The sequence below is a fragment of the Gymnoscopelus braueri genome (genome assembly GCF_963280865.1).
Source record: "Gymnoscopelus braueri genome assembly, chromosome: 17".
NCBI classification, from domain to species: domain Eukaryota; kingdom Metazoa; phylum Chordata; class Actinopteri; order Myctophiformes; family Myctophidae; genus Gymnoscopelus; species Gymnoscopelus braueri.
In genome coordinates, this window is record NC_137617.1 from 23,888,140 (window position 1) to 23,912,352 (window position 24,213).

General features: G+C 41.8%; 2 protein-coding genes across 6 annotated transcripts; both read right to left on the minus strand.

Moving 5' to 3' along the window:
* Window positions 1–101: 101 nt before the first annotated feature.
* On the minus strand, window positions 102–11,392 carry LOC308104758 (uncharacterized protein C16orf52 homolog A-like). Of its 4 annotated transcripts, none has more exons than XM_080455267.1 (3): window positions 10,485–11,392; window positions 4,010–4,246; window positions 102–2,626 (listed from the first exon to the last, which is right to left on the minus strand). In XM_080455267.1, the coding sequence occupies exons 1-3, from the start codon at window positions 10,588–10,590 to the stop codon at window positions 2,442–2,444; spliced, it is 528 nt and encodes a 175-aa protein (XP_080311393.1). In that variant the 5' UTR covers window positions 10,591–11,392; the 3' UTR covers window positions 102–2,441. The 4 variants fall into 4 exon arrangements, with proteins under 4 accessions (XP_080311393.1, XP_080311392.1, XP_080311395.1 ...); XM_080455266.1 differs by having other exon boundaries at window positions 10,476–11,392; XM_080455269.1 differs by having other exon boundaries at window positions 103–2,626; window positions 4,034–4,246.
* Window positions 11,393–11,864: 472 nt separating this feature from the next.
* On the minus strand, window positions 11,865–23,979 carry uqcrc2b (ubiquinol-cytochrome c reductase core protein 2b). 2 transcript variants are annotated; one of them, XM_080454693.1, is made up of 14 exons: window positions 23,857–23,979; window positions 21,030–21,107; window positions 20,399–20,548; window positions 20,075–20,139; window positions 19,815–19,871; window positions 19,403–19,527; window positions 19,100–19,197; window positions 18,921–18,978; window positions 17,965–18,060; window positions 16,291–16,490; window positions 15,840–15,920; window positions 14,814–14,890; window positions 14,143–14,296; window positions 11,865–12,267 (listed from the first exon to the last, which is right to left on the minus strand). In XM_080454693.1, exons 1-14 carry the CDS (start codon window positions 23,887–23,889, stop codon window positions 12,184–12,186), a joined length of 1,356 nt encoding a protein of 451 aa, XP_080310819.1. In that variant the 5' UTR covers window positions 23,890–23,979; the 3' UTR covers window positions 11,865–12,183. The 2 variants fall into 2 exon arrangements, with proteins under 2 accessions (XP_080310819.1, XP_080310818.1); XM_080454692.1 differs by lacking the exon at window positions 21,030–21,107 and adding an exon at window positions 20,899–20,994 and having other exon boundaries at window positions 23,857–23,961.
* Between the last annotated feature and the right edge of the window lie 234 nt (window positions 23,980–24,213).

Below are 24,213 nucleotides of genomic sequence, written 5' to 3' on the forward strand. Positions count from 1 at the left end.
AAGTAAGTAGATAAAGAAAATAAATGAGACAAAATATTATACATGGTCATTTATTTATTGCAGAAAAGGATCCAATATTGCAGATCTGTGAGTGACAAAAGTATACAAAACTCTAGGAGTTTAATTCATTATTTTTAAATATTTAACACACCTGATTTTAATCTCACGTTGAAATTAACCCAAAATCCTAGAGGTTCACATACTCTTGCCACTAACAGATATGGAATTTTGTCTCAATGGTTTAATTGGGTTCTCTTTATCTACATTTAGGACTTCACAAGGCTTTGGGAGTATGTAGTGTAAAACAGTAGTTTTGAAACCTTTTGAACACTTTCATATTTCAAATAACTAATTTACGCTACTATGAAATTAAAATCAACTCATTGAATTGACAAATTGTTAAGGTGTTTCTCAGGGTTTTATTTACAGTATAATAAAAATCGAATTACTTCCCCTCAAAGACAATGTTTTGAAAAAAATGTATTTGTGACACACCACCACTCGGAACGCATAGCATTTTTTAAACCAGAAAAATGACATTAAAAATACACTAACTGAAGTACTCTGTGTTTAAAAGTACCGTTTTATTTCATGTTTATTTCAGTATTTAAGTTCATCATTAGGAGTACTTTGTAAGAAGATAGTTTGATCAATCTTGTCCACGTTAAGAGCGAGAGGACATGCTCATCGATGTAGCTACTTACCAGCATCCCCCAGTAGCAGCCATTTGTTACCATGGGAACCACAAAGTCTAAATTGAAAAGCGGGTGTAAAGCAACGAGCAAGGACACTGCAAGTACACTTGCAGAGAAGGAGAACAAAAAGTATTTGAATAGCAGCACTTTTGAGGCTGGTTGAATTAGCTAGAAGGTCAGAGGCAGGAAGCATATTGAATATTGAACAATAGCAGGGAGTGGATGTGAACCTCTGCAAACAACATGGGTCTCTGGTCCTGCCGTTCCCTGTGTGCTGTCTATACACAGATAACACACTCACACTCTCTCTCTCTCTCTCTCTCTCCCTCTCTCTCTTCGTCACCATCACCTCTCGCAACAATAAATACTTTTCTATCAGGTTTCCATAGCAACTTTAACATATCCTGCGAGTACTTTAGTGCAATGAACCTCACAGATCCCTCACATGAAGGAAGAAAGTGGATGGAAGAATCGGGCGGCATCTTAGCTCTGCCTCACTGGTGGGAAAAGAAGACAGAACTAAAGGATTACATTTGTTTTAGTTACATGTAACTAACTCCTGCTCCAGAGCGCCACATGACCTTAAACATCTACCAACTCAGCTGAAAAGGTCTTGTGGTGGCATGGTGCTGGTACTTCACCTTAGGAGTGAGTTTTTACACCAAGTTTACTCCAAGGGGACAAATTAATCAGGTTACACATAATACAGACACTAACGCCAATTGTCTCATTTATATCACATAACGATGTGAATTGGTTATCATCAAAACAGTCCACCGCCAGAACGAGTTGAACTAATGAGCGATTGAGTGAGGTGGTTCTCCATACTGATCAATGTATGATCACAGTGCTTCTCAGTCCTATTTGTCTATTGCTATATACAGGAACTGGGCAACAAAATACCTGTATAAACATAGAAAACAAAGACGTTTGACAGATTTATGGACCTCTTTGATGCAGTGCATAATTATCATTTCAAATATAATAAACCACAATGCAGTGAATTAACACATTTGCTACAAAAAAAGGGATTACAACTGAAACATCACCCCCAGAATAAGTTTTACTTGCTGTTTACTGGCTCCAATATTGACCGACTTAAGAGTTCACAGTCAGACACCATCCTAGAGAACAGCTTCATGTCCTACTGTACATGTATGTTATCCAGAGATTAACTTATACAATGTATTTTTTTCTCCATTTACTGGCCCTCTTTCGGCATGATCCTCATATTAACATGGACAGATTCCTGAAAGCATAACCTTGTCAGACCCCACGAAATCTGACAGATTAATGTAAAATTACATTCTGTGACATGTGATCTTCTCGGTCTTGCAAAGACAGAACAGTCAGGAGGCTAGTGGACAAATGCACATGACGACCTCTCACTTTCATTGAGATACAGTATATTGACACACATACGATGGAACAGGCTTCTATTCCAGTATTTCATTCCTATGACTCTCTTTCCCATAGCTTCCTCTCTTCGTCCGTCGGTTGCCCATCAATTGGATCGTTGAGAGCCATCTGAACCCCTCTCACACCTGCCCAGTCTGAGGTCAGTGCTTACAGATTATTCAACGGATACATACTGGGGTAACCAAGCCGCATCAGTACGTTAAGACCCCACAGAAAGATCCACACAGCGGCACACCCAGGTCTACTCATCGTTTTGACGATAGGCTAGTAGCCTCCCGTGCGCGGCACTTTTCTGAAGAACGCAAACGGAAACGCAGGTCCAATGTATCAACCAGGCAAGCAGACCTTGCCTGCGAACAGCAGTCCCACTATGGTGAAGAATATTGAGAGAACAAACAGCACATAGGAGGAACCCACCACCGTGTTGTTAGGGAGCTTGTACGGCTGACCTCCCACCTCATTGATGTAGAAGCCTATCGGGAATATGAGTGCTGCCATGCAGAATAGAACCACTGTGGACGAGAGACAGTGAGAGAGACAGAGGTGGGGAAAGAGAGATGCCGTTTGTTAGAACAAAGTTGAGAACACAATGTGAAACATTCTGTTTGTTATGTACCGGTACGTATACATATGATCCAATGCAACTTCATCCACAACGTGGAGCACCTGCAATCACAGTTATACCAAAACTATTACAAGTACATCAACAATAACAAAGAAACTCAGAAATGAACGAATGTTATTCAATGCCTGTGTGCATGTCTCGCTCTGTCTTTAGGGTGGTAAAAACCCCAGTTGCTGCTCCTCACTGCAGCTGCTAATACAAACAGGCTCCATCTCAGCTCATAAAAATAGAAACAGCTCCATCTAGGACAGCTTTCAAGCAGCCACTCAGACAATGAGATCCTCCTCCTTATTAAAAGCTAAAAGCTTCTTTCTTTTTTTTACTGAAATTATGAGCATGCATGCATGCATGCATCACAAAATGTTAACATCAAATGTAATGTCCATTACACTAAGGCTGCACAATATGGCTTATGAATAAATACATCACAATTTCAGTTTCCACAGTTTTTTTTTGTGGAAACTTTTGAATTAAAATCTGACAGGTCTAAATGGGCCTTAGGTCTAAATGGGTTTTAAATGGTCAGCTTCTAAAGTTTCTTTTTTTTTACTTAATTTTTTTATCCCACGATTTTGTAACCCTATTTTTTACACCCAGTGCCAATTGTCTATGTAATCCTGGGCACTACCTTTCCTCTGCCAACCTAGGGAGGCCAGGGCCGAGCTCATGCCTCAATGCATGAGAGCCAACTGACCTTCTTGTCACCTGACAGGGGAGAGTTTCCCTGGTTGGACGTAGCGCGTGGAAGGAACACGTTATTCCAACCAGTTCCCTTCCCCTCCATCAGGCGCCCCGGCTGGCCAGGGGGAGGCAGTATAGTGACCAGGATTACTGCATGTTTTTGTGAGGGTACCTACCCTAGGAGACACGGGGAGAACATGCAAACTCCACACAGAAAGGCCCTTTCGCCAACCCCACCTAGGGTATGGGCACTGATGACGCGGAGGAGAGAACACACCCCCAGCGCCCACAGCGTCCCCTGCGGGAATCGAACCCAGGACCTTCTAGCTGTGAGACGACAGCACTACCGACTGTGCCACCGTGCCCCCCAGCTTCTAAAGTTTCAACATAATTACCGTAAATCTCATCATTGAACAATACAACTTGGGAATGTATTACCATTTACTAAACCAAAGGACCAGTTACCAAAACCAGCAATATTTTTGTATTTAATCTTCATCATTTTGTTGTATGTTATTCATGTATGTCATGTGTGTATGATATTCAATAATGATTCAGAGGAGGGCTGTGTAACAAATGGACACATTACCCAGGGTAGGGAAGGGAGACCTACTTCCAGTAAAGGCGACCCAGCGTGCGTAGCGCGTGGCCTCTCGCCGCCAGTGTGACATCACCAGCAGGCCACAGGTGACAGTGAGGGAGATGATGCCCAGGATGATGAAGAAGAGGGTGGTCACCCACTCCGGGGGGAGACTGGGGGGGATGCAGACCCGCTCCCGTCCATGGATAGTCTGACACTGACGCACAAGACCCACCGTCAGAGAGCCTAGAACCAGAGAGAGAGAGAGAGAGAGAGAGAGAGTGGGAGAGGGATAAAGAGGGAGAGGGTGGGACACACACAGAGAGAAAGACGGAGGAAGAGACAAAGAGAGAGTGAGGGAGGGAATGAAGAGAAAAGGAAAAAGACAGACATTAATTTTAATTGTTTTTATTTATTTGATGATTATTACATTGTCACTCATTACCTTTTTAAACAGTCCAGTGCAAATACAAAAGCTTCTTGTGAACTCTCTTGGTTGTTTCATAATGAGTGCGGACGATTGTGCGCCCATGACATCATTTATCAAGCAGGCCGACATGTCAGCTGGGCATGTTTCTCTGTATTCCACAGAGGGAACAGAGACCTAATCACCTCCCAGATGACAAGATTTGTGCTCTGGGGCCAAGGACTGAAACAACCGCAATCCAGCAGCAACCAATGGATGGATGGTTCAGGGAGCTAGAGAGACAGATGAGGAGCGAATGGGACGGACAGGCGATCTACCTCTCAATCGATGGAGTGTAAACAGGTACACAGAGGTAGAAATGAGGGGCGAAAAAGAGAACGGGAAGGAAAGGGGATAGAGAAAGAGGAAGAAATGGACACGAGAGGAAGAAACAAGAGAGAGAAAGGGAGGAAAGAGACGGACAGAGTAGTGAGACTCACAGAGCTCCCAGGCAAATGGACAGGAAGAGCCCACAGACCAAGAGAGAGGGGAGCGAGAGACAATGGGAGAGAGCAAAAGACAAAGAAAGACAGCAAGGAAAAAGAGAGAGAGAGACCAATAATTGAAAGTCAGTCTGAAAGTCAATGGAGTGCAGGAGGAGTGGAAAGGACCAATCAGTGGTTCCATGTCAAGATGGTGAGTCACTGGCTGAGACAGAAACTCATATGTGCTCTTAAAAGGCCTGGTGGGTCCAATTAGAAAGACCTCCACTCCACACACGCATACACATCTTGTGTCTGTGTGTGGTCATGGTCTGTCCATTATGCATCTATCCTGTTGTAGGCTATTCATACTAAATTCCTTCTTGAACTTCTCACAGCTGAACAACAAACAAAACTCTCGACTGACAAACTACCAGATGATTCCTTTTCTAACAGCTGATGATGACAGAGAAAATTGTTCAATGTCAGTGGAGCGAAAAAGAACTATTCGTTTTGATCAAGCAAATATAAATGATTAATTGTGCAATGGGCTGCATCTGCACACACACACACACACACACACACACACACACACAGTAACCCCACCCTGGCTGTGAGACCCAGTGGAGATAGAGAAAGCATCTGCTCTCAAGGCCCCGGCTGCCTGACTACAAAGGACTCCTCACAACAGCTTATATCATGTCATGAAAGATGAAGCCCAGTTTTTTACTCTGTTTATACCTTAAATTCAATTCATTCTTTTTTTCTCACTCTTTATATTTATTTATCCAGTTACCCACTAATTGTCTTGGCTATTTTGAGACACCTTGTTTATATACTTCAGTACATAGTATGTAGAAAAAGAATAAAAATAAAGAATGTTTAAAAAAAACTATAATGATGCCCAGAATTATCCTCCTATCTTACAATTTGACCAAATAAAGTCCTTACTAGTTTGTCCTGCCTTCTCTCAATAGTGGTTGCTAATGTTGACGAAACTGTTGATTGGCTAATGTGGTTCATCTGGGAGTTCAAGTTCCTTTTACTGTTGTAGTCATTGGAAGCTGTTGTGGGGAAACAAATCAAACGCAGGTCTGCATTCATTGCCTTTGGGTGACCCTCTATGGACAGCATGTTATGAGAGAAAGCCTAAATATCCCATACAATCAACCCTTTTATCTCTTTTATGTCTCATCACAAGACAGTTGTTTGTTAAGCAAGAGATAAGGCACAATTTCATTTGAGGAACTTGAGGTTAGCGGTTTACAGTTACATTTAAGTTCCTGAAATATTGTTCATTTTGAGAGTGAGAGAATGTAAATAGTGCTACTGTGTAACTCTCCCACAGAATGTACAGAATAATTATAAGCTGATATTCAGCTAGGACTTGAGGTGCGTTGTTCAAATCTCATTTCAGAAGATGCATGCCGAGTTTAGAATGAGTAAGCTATAAAACTCCCAAGTGAAAATAAGATTTGGTAACCTAAGTTCCAGCAAGATACTTCAAAATGTCTGTCTCAGGTGGGAACAGTTTTTTAAGAGGGCAGTGTGTGTGTGTGTGTGTGTGTGTGTGTGTGTGTGTGTGTGTGTGTGTGTGTGTGTGTGTGTGTGTGTGTGTGTGTGTGTGTGTGTGTGTGTGTGTGTGTACGTTCACATCTTTTAAGGGGCTAAAAACAGCACTTCCTGAGTCCCCTTCAGTCCCCCCACAGTTTCAAAACTCACAACAAAGAACCTACTTGAGAGTTGCAGGGTGGCTGGAAAGCACACACACACACACCCACGTACAAAACGCAACCTGCTGCATGACAAAGCCTCAGGGATTATTACAGAGGATAGAATGAACACAGTGGGGAAACAGCAGGTTTGCGTTAAGTGAGACAGCAATGTCACAACAGCGGCTAATGAGCTAAAGTTGTCACCATCTGTGAAACTGCCGTCTAGAGATGATGACTACATTACAAGAGAGAACAATGTGGTGAGCAACAACAAGTGCAATTAGGGATTGAACTTGAACTGGTTGTAGCCTTGTCTCGGACAAAATTTCAGGTTGAAAAAGCCCTTAGCTCTGAGCTCGGTAAAATCTGCACATGGCTTGTTGATAACAAACTGTCACTACACCTGGGCATGGGCAAAACTTCTCCATTCTTTTTGGGCCCTCATAGATTTTTGTGTTATGCTTTTAGCATTATTGTATAACTGTACCTCTGCACCTTTTGCAAACTGTTAAAGTATTCAATCAATCAATCAATCAATCAATGTTAACATTATGAGAAGAACATCACAAGTGTTCTCAGTCCTTGGGGGAGTACACATTCAAAAAGTGCACCCTAACCAACTTTCAGGATGGCGATACACGAGTTAGTCAAAGATGTTTTAGTTCTTCTGCGTAGTTGGTTCTGGGCAGATAAAAAAATGTTTCTCCAGGGTGTGGCACCTATTTTCTATCATCGGTTTGTTGTTCTTTTTCATCCCAATAAATTTTTATTGTAGCCCATAGTCCCTGTCACTGCGAATCCCTACGGTTTGGTCTGGGGAGGATGTAGACAGCCACATATCTCCTCCAATACATTGGCGCTTCTTTTCACCTGACAGTGAGGAGTTTCACTGGGAGGGTGTAACGTAGGCGGGTGTAACGTAGGCGGAGGAACACAATACATCTCTCCCAATTCCGATCCCTGCTGAGCAGGCAGCTCAACCAACCTGCAAGCGACTCCTACAATCACTTCCCACCTGCGAACACGTACGGCCAATTGTGTTTGGTGGAATGCCCAGCCAAGCTGGAGGCACCGTGGAGGAATCAAACCCCAGTCTCCTGGATGTGGCACCTCTTCACATCACAGGAAAACTCCTCTGATTTATTTTTCTAAATTCCTCACAGACGTGGTGAGAAAGCACAACAGAACCAGTGTAGGCGAACACACAGTCTGAGCACCGCCCTGTTGGAACACCAACACCGATTCTGTAATGTTTTTCACTTCTAAAACAAACACCACACAAATGCCTCTAGCCAAGTCAATTTCCGTCATAATTGGGGCTTAGAGAGCCTTAGTTCTCTCAAAGGAAAAGTTTTTCCTTCCCACAAGACCTAATTAAAATTCACTGCATACATCTCCATTTACAAACAACACTTCCCCTGGTCAGGTAATTACCATTAGGCTAATTAAACTGGAACAAGAGCCTTTTAGCTTTGCATCTGCCTGATTTCATACCATGACTTGCAGGATGAAATGGGAGGGCAGAGGCCCTCCCGATAACAAATTGAATTGGGTTTAATTTTGCAGAATGAAAAGGTAGGGCGCCTGGGTCAGTAATCACACACAAACCCTTTAAGATAATTTGGTGGATGGCTGCCTGGTTAATGCAACGCATTCTGCTTATCATTTACTGATTTACCTGCATGACAATTCATGTGGTGGTAAGTTATGAAACACAAAATGCAAGACAAGAACCGTTGACATGAATGTAGTGATATACGCTATTTGCTCTTGCCTATAGTCTATGTGCCTGGCTAGTCAAGTGCACTACTGTGATAATAACTATGTGGTATCTTCAGGTATCTGACAGATTAAGTAGATTGTAACATTTTATCCCCTTTGGGTCTACATTTTTTCTCATCACTGAACAAGTAAACTAAACAGATGAGGAAATGCAACTACAATTCACTAACAATACTGCAAGTTCCACATGGCTATAGCTGTCCATTCTTTCTGTCTATATTGTATATCCCATGCATGGCAGGGTCGGACTCAAACACCCATACACACGTAACACTTTACAATACAAATCTGTTTCAACACTTTTGTCATCTGTCTGTCTTGCCTAGAAACGACACAAAGAAGTGGAGATTCCAAAGTGGAGATTTCTTATTTTTGATTGATTTTATTTCACACTTGCTTTGGCAATGTAAACGTATGTTTTTACAATAAAGCTCCTTTAAATTCAATTGAGTACTTGGGTTCCCAAAAAGGCAAAGGTCCCAAGTAAAAAGGATACCAGGAGACCATTGTATAATGCAAAAAATAAAACAATCACACAAAAGACTTAAAAACATGCACACTACTTGGCAACAGGCTTCGAGTCACAACAACTCTCCCTCCTTGCCAGTGCTGCCTGAGAAAGAGTTTTTGTGACTCCAAATGTGTTGCCGAGTAGTCTGCATGTTTTGTAACTTTTAGTTTAGTTTAGTTCTAGTGCCTAGAAAAACGCTGTAAACTAAAGGATGCAAATTTGAAGGTGTTAAAAGATTTTTGCATTACAGTGGTCTCCCACCCCTACCTTTGTACTTTACATCTAGAAGCGCCTAGACACAGCCTTGAGGGGGTCACAGAATGTGAACATACTGCATAATGACAAACAGAAGGTTGTGAACCACCTTTAGTTCTGTATGCAAAACACAAGAGGTGCCAAGTAACTGCTCAGTAGTTGGAGACAGTTAAACTGGACATTCTGGAGGTGGTGCGGTCGGAAGCTGGACACTGGCGAAGCCCTCCCATCTATGATGAGCTAGCAGAGACAAGGAGCAATTCGCAACCTGGGACAGTCCTTTGTGCCCGTTGCCATCAGGCTCCACAACAGAGCCTGACCCTCATATGAGAAGAACTGAAGACCTACACTGACTACACTGTCTGTTCTGTTCTCTGGGACTACTGACTCCTGCTTGACTAGGTTTTATTTGTCACTGACTCATACAAGTATGTGCAGTGAAATGTTGGTGTGATATGCTCCACAGACTGTGCTAACCAAACACAAACAAGATATAATAACAGGTTATAACAGTTTACAGGGTACACATGCACAATGGACTACTGGGATGTAAATAGTAGCCTACAGAACTGTCACGTTTGCCCAGGACTGCATAATATTCATTGTTGATAGACTGTAGGCCTACATACTTTTGATTGATTGAACACTTTTTGAAACTTAATTCAAAAGGAGAAAAGAACAAAAAAGCCCAATTACTTGTTTCCATTGTGGTCCTTTTGGGGAAGGGAGCAACAACACCAAAACAAAGACAAAACAATACAAAAAACAACAACAATACAAAAACATATTTTCACACAAAAGGGATCAAAATAAAAGTATTTCCACATTAAAGACAAAATAAAAACAGGAAACACGTATTTAAAATTAATCAATATAAAGCAATACTGGGTTAAAAACGAATTATTGGACAACCAGTTTCAGTATACCCATTCATATATTAATTGGCGATAGATATTATGTATATTATGCTTTATGCATATAGACAGATTGTACATTTGTACTTATATTTATACAAAATCTAGTTATTTATAGAATATACGTTCATCTTAATGTTAACTCAGCCAGATCCAGTGCAGATGTATTGTATTTCACGCTGGTGTTGATGCTACGTTTCCAATAAATAACGGTTCATCTAATGAAAATTATTCAGCCTTTTTCATAGTTTATAATAAAGTCTTATACTGAAGGACGGGGGAACTCATACGAGACAGTCCAAACAGCACAATTAACACAGGTTCATGATAGTTATGCATTTGCCACGTATAGGGGGTTTCCAATGCAATGATACTTAGAATAAATAAAGAATAATAACTTGTGCCCTCACCTAACTTACCAGACGATTCCCCCGTGTTGATCCAGTCTGGATTGGCAATGCTGGCGATGGCGAACATGTCTGCGGCCAGGAAGAGACATCCTGATATAATAGTGAGTTTATCCATAGCAGAGAGAGGGAGAGAGTCGTGACCGACGACGGAGCGTGGTGTGTTGCTCCTCTGGAGGTACAAAGGAGGTCAGTTTGTGTTAGCCTCTCTCTATCTCACAGACGGGCTCTTATGTACTCAGTTGCACGGATCCACAACGTTCCAATCCTGCCCCTAGCACCGTCGTTTGCGGACAAGGAGATGAGTCTGTGTGTGTGCGTGACTGTGCACCATCTTTAAAGCGACCCCCACGGCGCGGTGGACACATGCAGAGAGGGTTTAGAAGTTCCCTGTGATGTTCTTCAGAGAGTTCACCACCATGATGGCCAGAGAGATGTGGGGAGTTTTCCAGGCAAGGTGGCGAGCTGACCGAGCCCAGCTCGTCGTGCTGGGGGCATTTAAAACAGTACAACTCCCTGCTGTTTTCACACCGTTCCAGACGGCTAAACGGGGTGTTACCGCAAGGAACGAGACAAACCACCCCACTGGTTTATTCTTAAAGCGTTTGGTTTTTAATTAATTTACCCACGATATAAACGAATTCATGCTCGCAGCCTACTTGTTTCCTGACTCCGACGAGAAGCCCCCCCGCTCCTTCTCATTTGGAAGCTGAAGCCCCCCGTTCCAGGCAAACATAAAAGGAAAAATCACATTCCACGCTAACGCGGCCAAAGCTCTTTGTTTGGAATGTTATTGAAAAGGTTACAAAAATCCACTTCCACTTGCAATTCCGTTATTTGTATTGGGCGAGAATCCTTTTATGTCCCGAGTTTCTTCACAACACTGTTGTCTCTCTCCCTAAAAACTGACGAACCGACGCTTCTCTGCCTTGTAGTCATAGTAAGTACACACTGCTCTCTCGCGAGAAACGCCGTGAACCTTGCACAGAGCAAGCATGGTCTATACCTCGCCGTACGACGGTGTCGCGCACCGAAGATAGCCGATCAGCAGCCATCCTTGGGCGCAACACCGCTGTAACACGAATCATAAATTAGGAATCAAAACGAGAATGAGGTGCACGTAATTTCAGCTGCTGTCTGCTGAAACAATACATTTGTTTTTACCATTAGTACACAGCCTATTGATAGAGTACATACTGCAGAATACATTCAGTTTAAAAAAAAGTTATAGATTCACAGAATGTAGCCTAGTATTGTACCAAATTAACTATTTGATCTCTCTTGTTATGCCTTGCACTTGATATATTCATTTTCTTAGAACACTTCTACTACAGTAAAGTTCACATAGGCTGAATGAAAAAGACACTACACAACACACCCCCAAACACCAAGAATGATCTAATGTAGATAGAATTTTATTCATTAATTTACATCAACTATACAGTTCAAGAGGACAAATGAGAGGACCGTGATATTTCAACGCACCAGGGAAGGGTCCACTAAAATATAGTACGAATAGAAACACCCACTTTTGTGGTGCTGGTGACATTTAACCTCTCTGACAAAAGAGCATTATGACAGATCAGTGACCAGTGTATCTCTTTCAATGGTTTGTTGAAATGGAACAGAATGTCAGACTTCGTTCTGTCTTGTGCCATTTAAAATGACAGGTGGATAGAGTGGTAGAGGGAGGCAGGAAGGAAGGAGAAGGTTAGATCTCGTCAACGAAGGGTGTTTTTACAAGGTTGCCACTGGACGCCATGGATTTCTTGCCGGTCACAAACTTCTTTGCAGCCTGGAAAAGAATAGGAATTAAGATAAGGTATTCAGCACACTAACACAAGAAAAACTACAAAATGTTCATATTTACTTATATTAATTAATGTGTTCACAGACAGACAGGCTCCATACAGATAGATAGATAGATGGATATAATATTCGTTTTATGCTGCCGATAGATAGATATAGATATAATATTAGTTTGTTATGCTGCTTTTTATCCAGCTGTTGCATCATGTGACATTCAGTGTAGGCTGCTTGATGGTGAGTTAGTAGTGTAACAGACTGCTTCAGACAGAACATCTGACAGTCAGTGATGGAATGTAACTAAGTACATGTACTTAAGTACAAATTTGAGGAATTTTCACTTTACTGGATTATCTTAAATTTTCAGTACTTTTACTTCTACTCCACTACATCTCAGAGGCAAATATTGTTCTTTTACTCCACTACAATTTAGTTACTTTGTAGATTTGTATTATTATTACAAAACATGCATTAACCACTTTATCCCTATATACTTCAGCTATTTGAAAATAGACGATCTACAAGCTCACTGCGACCCGTTGTGAGCTTGTGAGTATTTCTGCATTGCAGTACTGATACTTTTACTTAAGTACTTTTTCCACCACTGCTGACAGTAGCCTATTACACCTACCTACCTAGTAACAGTAGACTAGCAGGTCACACAATGGATCAATGATATGCATATGCATCCAGCTAATGTTAATTCATGGTGTTGACAAGCTTTTGTAAGCGAGGTACGAATTGTTGTTTTTAATCGGTACGCGAGGTCCGTCGATCCATGTGCGTGCGTGCACTCTTTATGCGGGGATACCGTGGCTGTTTCACCCACGTTTGGTTAAAAGTTATATCGAGTGACGTTCGAACATTGCAAACTTTGCTATTAACTTTAGTTTGCACCGTGTCGGTTTTGGAATATCCAAATGAGCCTGACTCTCCGTCCATTACTGCTGTTGTGCAGACTGACAAGAGCGACGGTCCCCTCGCTGCCAAGAAGAAAGGGGGCGGGGACTTTGGGAGCCTGTGTGATGAACACAACAGATCTTCAAGCAATCAATGCGGTCCGGACGTGCGGTTGAGACGCGTTGTTAGCTTGTAGATCTGCTATTTTTGGCGAACGAAACCGTCGTACTACAGAAGTATAAATTAAGGTATAGAACTGCAAATCATAGAATGTGAGTGCACACTCTATGACTGAGTGACTCACTTTATGACGATAGATACGATAGCTCTGAAAACGCATATCGTGGGGACATTCTATCGTCTCGACGATAGTTATCACAATATCGAACACCCCTAGTTTTATTTATAATGTACATTATGCTTGCTCCAAAGCAAGGAATTCAAGCTATTTTGTGTTTCTTTTTTATCTCACCTACCAAGTGAGCGATTGTTGTTTTTTTGTTATACATTGTATCACAGATTTTAATCACTTGGATTCTGTGATACATTGTAAACTAAACCTAAAAAAGTAAAATAAAAACCTCAAATCCATCCTTAAATAAGTAAGTGTCATCTGACCTGGTCAAACCCACCATCTTACAACAGAGGGTATGAATCACAAGCCAGCATGTCCAGCAAGAAGTCCAGGGAAGCCTATGATTGCTTGGGTTGTGACTGAAATCTGTGGTTGGTCTAATGATAACTAACTTTTTTTGTGTTTTATGTTGGGGTGGTCCTTTAACACTTCTCAATAATTTGCGCACCCGACGGCGGTTTGACGTCTCTCTAATCGGCTGGCTACTGAAAGACTACTAAATAAGTAGTCTTGAAATCCATCCCTAATATTTATACATGTGTTATTACTTTTCAAATAAACTCAACTAAACTAAAGCAACCACAAGCAGAGAGAGGAGAGAAAGCTTACATTGGCAACATCAGTGAGGGAGACATTGTCGATGCTCTTAGTGACTGCGTCAGGAGTGAGGTAGACTCCTCCAGACAGGGCCTGGGAGCCCATAGCATCTATCAATCCTTCAGAGGTCTCCAGAGACATCAGATACTGCGCCTTCAACTTGTTCCTGCACCAACACACATAAAAAAACATCTGATCAGAAGCCTAATAAACCTTCATTTATGTAGCATCTTTCCAAAGTGCTCCATAATGGGACACACAGGGAAAATAGCAAACACATACAGCAGTAAACATGAATCAGAGTCAGAATATGAAAATACAGATTTCACAAGCGGTGGGAGAAACACATCAACATAATGCTAATTAAACATCAGAACCTATCAAAGGCAAGAGAAAAACATGTGAATCAAAATGACAATTGATTCAGATAATTTCACATCAAGGGAAAGGTTCAGAAGAAACTATATTAAAAGCAAAATAACCCTTTAAATTTAGTGAAATTACATCACCAACGAATGCAAAGAAATGGCAAAATACAAAACAACTCAAACAACTAAAAAGTGGTTTTGGGATCAAAACATCCAACAAATGACGGATCACACAAATCACCTAACAGCAATGTGTACTGTAAACCACATACAGTACAGCACAACGCTAAATAAATGTGTGTGGAGTTTTCATACTTGGCCTGGGTGAGGTCAGCAGCAGTGACTGCACCATCAGCAACAGCTTTCACCTGGGCCACAGCAGCTTTGATCACCTGGAGACAAACAGGAGACCATGGACAGGTCAGTCAGCATTTGGCAATGGTTCTTCTCACCTCCAGTCCAGCAGGTTCTTATTTCAACCATCTCTATATATAATATAATCTATTATATATATAATCTACCGTCATGCAGCCGCTGCCACACTCAAGCCTAGACTCAATTTATCACTCAGCTCTGAGGTTTATTACTGGTGACAGCTACAACACTCATCACTGTGCCCTGGGCTAGGTGGGCTAGTCTTCTCTGACGGAGAGGCGCAATAATCATTGGCACCTCTTTATTAATAAAGCTCTGGTTGGAAAATTAACACCTTATATCTCTTCCATGCTACGTCAGAAACCTAGTCACATTCTAACTCGCTCCAGCGATTGGCTAGTCCTTCTGGTTCCTTTTGCCAGTTCGGAACTGGGAAAGACTGCGTCTTGGAACCTCTTGCAACAAGAGCTTAAACGGAATACCCTAGCATATATTGGCCATTTTAGGAATTGATATAATAACCGTGCATTACCTGTATGAAACGGTTTTAACTGATTGCTGTGAACATGCAACTGTTTTAACTGTTTGTTGTCAACTTCATTGCTGTTCTTATGTTATTTATATGTGTGTAATCTCAGCATCATTGTAAATGAGGGTCTCCCTCAATGATCTCTCAGAGAATCTTAAATAAAGGTTGAATGAATTAATGAATCTCATCAGGGACTCATTTAGATCAGGATACCAGGCAGGGGTGGAGCTTGCCTTTTCACCATATGGGTGCAAGCTAGTAGTGAAATCATACCGTAAAAAGCTACCTGCCTGTGTGGAGGAGAAGGCTATGTAGGGCACCATATTTCTGTTTGATTGTGATGAATAAACAAAAAGAGAAATTTCCCTTATGTGTAAATGAGAAATAAGTTGCACATCAATGGAGCCAGTCTAGACTTAGAACAGTGGAATACTCACATCACCGGCTACAGCATATTGGCAGATCGTGTAGACTCCAAACAGACCAGAGTCAGAGTAGTTTGCATTGAAAGCAGAGACCTGCACAGAACAGACAAGAAATTGGAAAACCATAAGGTTACCTTCACTATCAGAATGACTTTTTATTCCACATATGAAAAATAAAACTTAAATGCATAGGTTTGCACTACCAAAGTTCATATAAATTTAGAATCTCATCAAAACCAACTGGGTGGCTATCAGCTGAGTGAAGCTGAAAACTGAATTTCCCCTGCGGGACTAATGAGGTTATCAAAAATGGATGCCCTAGTAAATAAATAAATAATAAGGCTTTGTGGAAATGGCATTAACTCTATTTCCCTCCAAGTCCAGCCCCTGGCTGTGACATTAAGCTATGTGTCAACTTCAACAGAGGGTAGCGTATGAAAATCCCCAACTGCCGGCCACTCACGTCAAACGGGTCACTGGTTGCCTTGGAGACGGCCTGGATGAGTTTGCTAGTGGTGTTGGAGCCCCTCTTGACGTGGGGGCCGGCCCCCAAGATGTGCTGCAGCACGCTGAAGGCCAGGGCCTCCGGGGACCCTACGATTGCCGATTGGCTAACCACCACAGAGTGGACCAGACTGTTGGAGCTCTGCTGACGCACCTCACCTGGAGAGATGCGACCGAGGAAATAGTTGAGAAAGAGACTCGTAGGAGGTAGAAGCACATACTGTACATGTGTAAACACACACAAAGACCAAGACATAGAGATAGAGAGATAGGGAGACAGAGAAAAGGAGACCTAGAGAGAGAGAGACTCCATAACAAAACCCTCATCTACAGAGAAACTCTACAGAGATGCCCCCTCAGCCACACAAACACAAGCAGAGCCACCAGAAAGAAATCCCACTGGACTAAACCAAATTATAACAAAACAAAAAGAAAGATATCTAACACATATTGTAGTATTAACCCAAAACCAGAGCCAAATGGAATGCTATTTGGTGGAATGGTGGAACATGGTGGAAACTGAGCAACACTTTCTAACCACCAACTATACCAAGACATGAGACAAATACTTCCCACAGATGACACAAAAAAAACAGTACAACAATGTGCAAACACAACAGTAAGATTTGTGAGCAGTTGTGACAGGAGAAGGATGTCCAATGGAATACAACATTTGGAAAATTAGCCCAAAAAAAAGAGTGCAGACTAGCCAATACCAACTCAGGACTCCTGAATAGGCTCTCCACTCCCTCCTGTCTGTATAGCAACAGAGGGTCTTGAGCTCTGCAGTATTGCTAGCTCCGCGGTCACAATGTGTCTATGTAGGTGGTGCGCCTCTTTTCCATCCTAGCAGTGCCTTGTGTTGGCTCCCACTGTGTCAGTTTGCTCGCTACCCGTTCCTTTTGCCTGACACAGTACCCTGCTAGCCTCATTCTTCTCTCCCTGACCCTGACCATGTCCATGACGTTTCATGGACGTTTCTGACGTGGTCTGCCCATGTGATATCAAGTGCCATTCCTAGCATTCTTGTGTAGGTCAGAACCTTGGCTAGAGTCCGACTAGCTAGCCGCTATCGTCTACACTGCATCTTCTCAGGACCACCATAGACCCCTTTGCTTTGGCAATGTATAATAAAGCCCCTTTTAATTGAGAGACAGAGAGCTGGAGAGACAGAGGAAAAGAAAGCAGTGTGCAATAATCCAGTAACACTCTAGCTAGTCTGTGTCAAATTTGTATTAACATACAAATCTGACACATACAAACATACTTATACTAACATATGTTGGTGGTATTAAATTACAACTGGAATAGATGCTGTATCTGTTTTTTCACCTCTTAGGGGACAATCACACAGAGAAGCGTTGCTAGAAACGCATCAACAGCAAAACCTTTGTGTTCCGATGGTACATGTACTCTTCCCTTGCGCCGCCGTTGCGCGCATTTTTTAGATGCGATTAAAAGTTAAAATATTCTCAACTTTTCACCACTCCTTCCGGTTTGAAACTGGTAAATGTGGTAGAAATGGTGGGACAAATTATTGTGTGCTTATCAGTAGTGGTACCTGTTGATTAGTTTATGGTGATAGTGACAGTCATCTAAACATGTGGTCTGTATGTGGCATCACTGTGCTCACCTCCACGGTACTGGGACATCGCCCCGGTGGTTCCAAGCCCACTGCGGATGTTGAGGAACTGCTCTCCCACCTGCCTCAGCACAGCATGGTCCACACCTGGATGAGAAAACAAAATCTGTAATTTATTACCACTGTTGAGGAAGTTACTTTCGATGTGTAATTAATTACATACCGCTTTCATATAAAAGTAATGAGCTACCTTAGTAGTTTCATGCATTTAAAGTTACTTCTTTTTTTTAAGTCTCTCTCTGCTGTATTATCTATTGTACAGAAGGCCTTGCCATCTGCAGTTGTCATACTGTTGTCTTAACATGAGCATCCATATATCTTTGTGTAACTGTCACAGACAAATTCCCAGAAGGAGCGAGTGCATTCTCCGGCAGCGGCAGCGGAACTGCCGCGGAACTGCCGGTGGAGGAGCGGCAGCTCCCGGCAGTGACTGCCGGCGGTGGAGCGGAACTGCCGCGGAACTGCCGGTGGAGGAGCGGCAGTCGCGGAACTGCCGGTGGAGGAGCCGCAGTCAACTTATTTTTTCCGCCGATAAAGTATAGTTTTGGACCATGGCGGAGGCGCGCCGACTCAGTAGACCTTGAGGCCAAGGAGTCGCGCCCGAGCGCCTCCAGGCGCGAGTGCCCGCGACGACCGGCCGATGGTCTACTAGTCGACTAAGCGCCGTCCGAGTTATGTACCGATAGGCACAGAATCGTAAATAATATTGGTGGGGACTGCGTTACACAAACGCAGCACACTCCCAAAGCTGGCGCCCCCGGCAGCTCCGCGGAAGCTGCCGCTGCCGGAAAATGCACTCGCTGTCCCTCCAAATTCCAGCAGCGCTACTACACTTGGTAGATGATTCTGTCATCACCATTCATCAGAGGTTTAGTAGGTAATTGTTCGGCTTATTTCAGCAAGTAAACATCCAATAGAGTCAGATGCTGGTAGTAACAACCCCTTACCAAGTCCAACAAGAGCCATTCTCGAGCTTGTGAAATTGTTCTGGACAAATTGGTGCATCTGGGGAAGAATGCAGACATTACAATGTAGGCATCACAAAGATACAAAAACATACTGAAGTACTATTGACAATGTAGTTAAAACTACATTTATGCAGTGGTGAAGATCTAAGGCGTCTCACCTGCTCAGAATGGATGTTGCCGACCATGTGGTCTGGACAATACAGGGAGTTAGAGAGTGCGTTCTTGTAGGCAGCTCCATGCAGACTTTCGATCACAGCTGGAGGAGAGACATCAGAAGAATATGAAGTATAGTGTTTTGATTTCACAAGCTATATAAGCCATGTACGGAGTGAAACATAAAATGAAATAAAAACGGAAACCATGAATTAACCTTCAATTATATGACTTTTAAACCTTTTACAGAATTGGACTGTATACTAATTGTCAGGAAAATGAATGCTAGAGAATGAATTAACGCAGACCATTCTGTGGGCTTTGAGCAGCCAGGGCCTTGTCCATCTTCACCCTGGGGGTGAGATCTGACACTTCCCATGACCTGAACTCTGGTGCTGTGGTCACATTGATCAGGAGCTCCATCACTGTATCACTGTAAGGAAGGAAGATTTTACTTTACATTCACAACATAATAACTTGCAAAGAAAAAAATTATAATTAAGAGACATAAATAAATAAATGAATGGGAAGGTGGGCAGAGGAGGAAATGTTGTCCGCTATGGAGACTGGCTTGTCTGTCTCCTATGATGCTTTTGAAAAGAGAAAAATGCCTGGTTTGCACTTGGAACTGTATGTATTGTCTTCAAATCAAAAATGTCAACAAAAAGGTTGTATGTGTAATACTTTGTCAGAAAGAAAAGTCATTATCCTTGAACTCACATGTCATCTCTCAAACAGTCTACAGAGTAGACCATGTTCTCTCTGGATGCTGTCACACTGCAGGGTGAAAACACACATACGTTAAGCTTAAGCATACGCACACATTAACAGGTTTGTGCTTGGACCGACTATCACCATTTCATAGTCCTCTGAAATGTACTTGTGTTTATTCTACATCGTGACTCAAGAGTTTTTTTGTTTGTTGTACACTGGTTCAAGGTGACCAGACCATATAGGTTGAGCTGAACAGAAATACTAACCTCATGCTGCCTCCCACTGCCTCAACGCCACGACAGATTCTGAAGGCTGAAGCCCCTTTGGTTGTCTGGGGGGGATAAAAGGAATAAAAGTGCCAACATTGGTCAATAGGCAGCTCGGACACAAATTGCATTCAACTTTCAAACAGAAAACTTTCAGACTACGAAAAAAATGATTGTTGAAGACAACCTGACTCATGAAAATGTTTGTTAAATAATGAAATATTTAATTTTAGAGGGGTTTATTTATTTTACTTTATTTTTTTAAACTATTTATGATTTTCCAGCAAATGTGATGAAAACAGGGAATTGTATTAGGAATCTTACCAGGCTGGCAGCCAATCGCAGGAGGTGAGTAACCCCCAGGTTTTCAGGGGTCTCATAGCGACAGCCGGCTCCGACAAACACCCCAATCTTGGAGACAGGGGAATAGTTCTCCAAAGAAGTGATCACCAGCCCACTTGGCAGTTTGGTCACCTAGAGAGAAAGTGTGTGTATTTAATGACAACTTAAGACTCTTTTCCTACAACTTCTCTATTAAATTGCACGATCATTGCAATATTATCACGGCACTTGATCTCTCAACCAGTTAATAGTAGTATCATAGGGATCTAGGAATGTAACCTCACTCTACAGATAGATACACTGAACGTATCTGAAATTGTTAAATGGCCAAAGCACCAGTCCAACACACATACTGTAGTCGTGTTTTTGAATAAGGCAACAAAAACGGCATCCTTATTCTCAGGCCACACACACCCACACAATCAAACCCAACATCCCTTCCTTTCCCGGCCCAGCCCTTCTCCACTATTCCCCACACATACATGGACATCCTGGCAGGAGTGGGCAGCTCCGAGTTTGAGGCCAGATAGGGGCTGGATAAGGGACTGGCCTTTGCTGGTAGCCGCATAGCAGCGTCTCTGTGGAGAAGAGAGAGAAGTCAACACCCACTGACCTGCGCTTCCTGCAGATCAAACTTTACATGGTCGGCGACCTCAACCTTACGGGCAGCCTGGGCCGCATAAAGCCTCCTCTGAAAGAAAACATAAGATACATAGGTGGAACGTCATAGTAGGGCTGGGTAGGCCTGTCACCAATTATTACATAATCGTTTAATCGCAATTATTTGAGATAGTCGCAATTATTTTGCATAATCATCATAATCCATGTTGAGAAAGCAGAGTCATACATTTTTTATCATTTTCTAAAAATAGTGGAAATAGCAGATATACAAGCTCACAACGTGTCGCGTTGGGACACGTTGTGAGTTTGTAGATCGACTATTTCCACTATTTTGTAACAAAGTTTGAGTGTAAAATATGGCGTATTTTCACTATTTTGGCCATAATACATTATTTATTTTGATTATTGGTATCGGTCATTATCAGTCATTTCTTTGTGTATTTAAGTTTTTCTTTGGTCATATCTGGCCTAAAAGCCACACAATTAAATCGTTAATCGCATTTATTTGTACGACAATTCATCTTCAAGTGAAATATCATAATCGTGACAGCCCTAGGTCTAGCTAGGCAATTAACCAAAAATACTTAGAAACTCGTTATTTTGAGCCAATAACCAACTTAATCTTGCTCATGTAGGCTAGCTAATCAAATACATATGTAGTGGGGGCCCCTGCTTTGTCTCTCTCTCATCTTTTTTATACAGTAATTGACCAAATGAATAAGTCTGATTAACCACTTAAACCTCTACTATACTTCGTTGTCACACAATTGTACAAAAGATAGTGAAAATAGCTGATCTACAAGTTCACATTGCGATTCACATCGCCACACTTTGTGAGCTTGTAGATCTTCTTTTTTCACTATATTAAAAAAATCCTTCATTAATAGTAATCGAGGCAAAAGTTTGACATAATCATGATATTGATTTGAAGTCATATTGCCCAGCCCTATGTCATAGCAAAGGGGACTGCAGACCAACACTAAGGCCAGTGTGAGTGTCGGTGAGACGAAATCAATGACAACAATGCTGCAGATTAACAATCTGATGCCTGCTTTAATATGTTCTTGAAAATACTCATTATATATTTAAATTATATTGAACTCCACCAATAAGATATATTTTAATAAATTATATGAAGAGTTCAAGATATTGAATTGAATATACTTATTCACTTTCCATCTTTCAAATATAATATACATTGCTTAGATGTAATTAAGGGTGTTTAGAGATAATGTGATGATATTGTATATTGACACTGTGTCAATGTTCAATATCAACTGTGTGCTAATAAGAAAACACCATGACATGTATCAGAGTAAGTAAGTAGCCAGCCTTCCTAGAAAGTGTATCTCCTCAGTCAGTTCCAGGCTGAGGTCAGGAATGATTATTTAAGGGGTTGACACTTAAGGTCTCAAGAGGCACTTGCCTGTCGGGCAAGTACAAGTCATATTCTACTTGCCCAAAGGTCATGCCCACTTGCCCGAAGGGTTATTTGTCCATTACAAAATTGTGGAAAAACTTGTTCTTCATAAATAGCCAATATTTAATGAAGACTCAATGAAGTCGGGCAACCTGAAAGCAAACACCACTTGCCCAAACGTTTTATTTACTTGCCACGGGCAGTCGGGCAACCGTTACTGTCAACCCCTGATGGTTAATTCAAGCCCATTCTGTCCTGGAACTGGAAGTTTAATAATACTGGCTCAAGTTCATGGAAACTGAATGGTTGGTCCTTCACAGACAAGACTTCTCGTGTATATTACAAAGCTAACCCCATCTGTGTCCTCACCCATTGCTGAAGCTCATCCCGGGCAAAACATAGATACTATAATCACGCCATGGAATTTGTTACATGCTAAACTAGGAATGGCATCGTATTTGTTCCAGTCACCCAATTCCAATGTTGTTTTCTGAGGGGGGAAATGCAGCTGTGCACGTAACTAAAGTTTGCAGTGACTGTATGCTGAAAACACCTGGCTACGAATACGAGTAAGATTACATAACTACCTGTCAGTGGTGTAAGTAACTAAGTATATTTACTCAAGTACTGTACTTGTACTAATTTTTACAAGTACAATTTTGAAGATTTTTTACTTTACTGGAGTTTTTCCATTTTTCTATACTTTTACTTCTATTCCACTGCATCATTATTGTACTTTTACTCCATTACAATGATTTGAAAACTTTAGTTACTAGTTGTTACTTAGTTGTTACGTAGATTTAGATTATTACAACATACATTAACCACTTAAACCCTATTTAAACGTTGTCTATTTGAAAATAGCCAAGTATATTTTTTATTCCGGACTTTTACTTATTATTTTAGTATTTCTACATTGCATTATTGCTATTTAATCAAGTAAAACATGTAAGTACTTCTTCCACCACTGCTACCTGTTATCTGTACATTGTTGACACTATGTGACTGACGGTGGTCGGCGGTCAGATGGATGAGGATCTTTGACAGTCAACGAGCCATCAAATGGTTAAATTAAATAGCATGACATCACGGATGAGTTATGTAGCCTAGTACTGGGGTTTTAAAGAATGACCAAATGTACCCTCTGACTACAGAAACATTCCCTATTTCTACCTTGCGTCAGATAATAAATAACCAGTTAGATTAATATTAGATTTATTTGAGTGAACCTGGTGTTGAGGACAACAAGGTGTGTGTATGTGACGTCTAGATTCGTGTATGACATCAGAGCTGGTTGGGGACACGTTTTAAAAGCAACGAAAATGTCAGAGTTTCGAACAGCGGACTGTTATTGGACGGAACCGTTCCTTTGTGTTAATATGTAATGTTTATTCCTTACCGATAGTTGACTTATTCCCCGAACACCCTTCATATCCCCTCTTCTCTCCTTCAGCCAGGACGATAAAACAATATGGCTGACCTGAACGTCCTACCCAGAATTCCAAGCACGCTGAAGTCTTCCTCGTTGCCTTTATTGGCGGGTTTGACGCGAACGCGTGCGCCCCTTTGCGACGAGGAGAAACATAGTCGTGTACAGTGGTTGTCAAACGTTTTAAGGACCCCCAGCCCCCACAGTTACAGACATGTAAAGGGTCCATTTGGAACAGCAACATAAAGCATGGGTCTTCAACAGGGGGTCCTCTGAGTTAGGCTACTACAGGCTAAATACATGCACATAAATCCAACATATCATTAG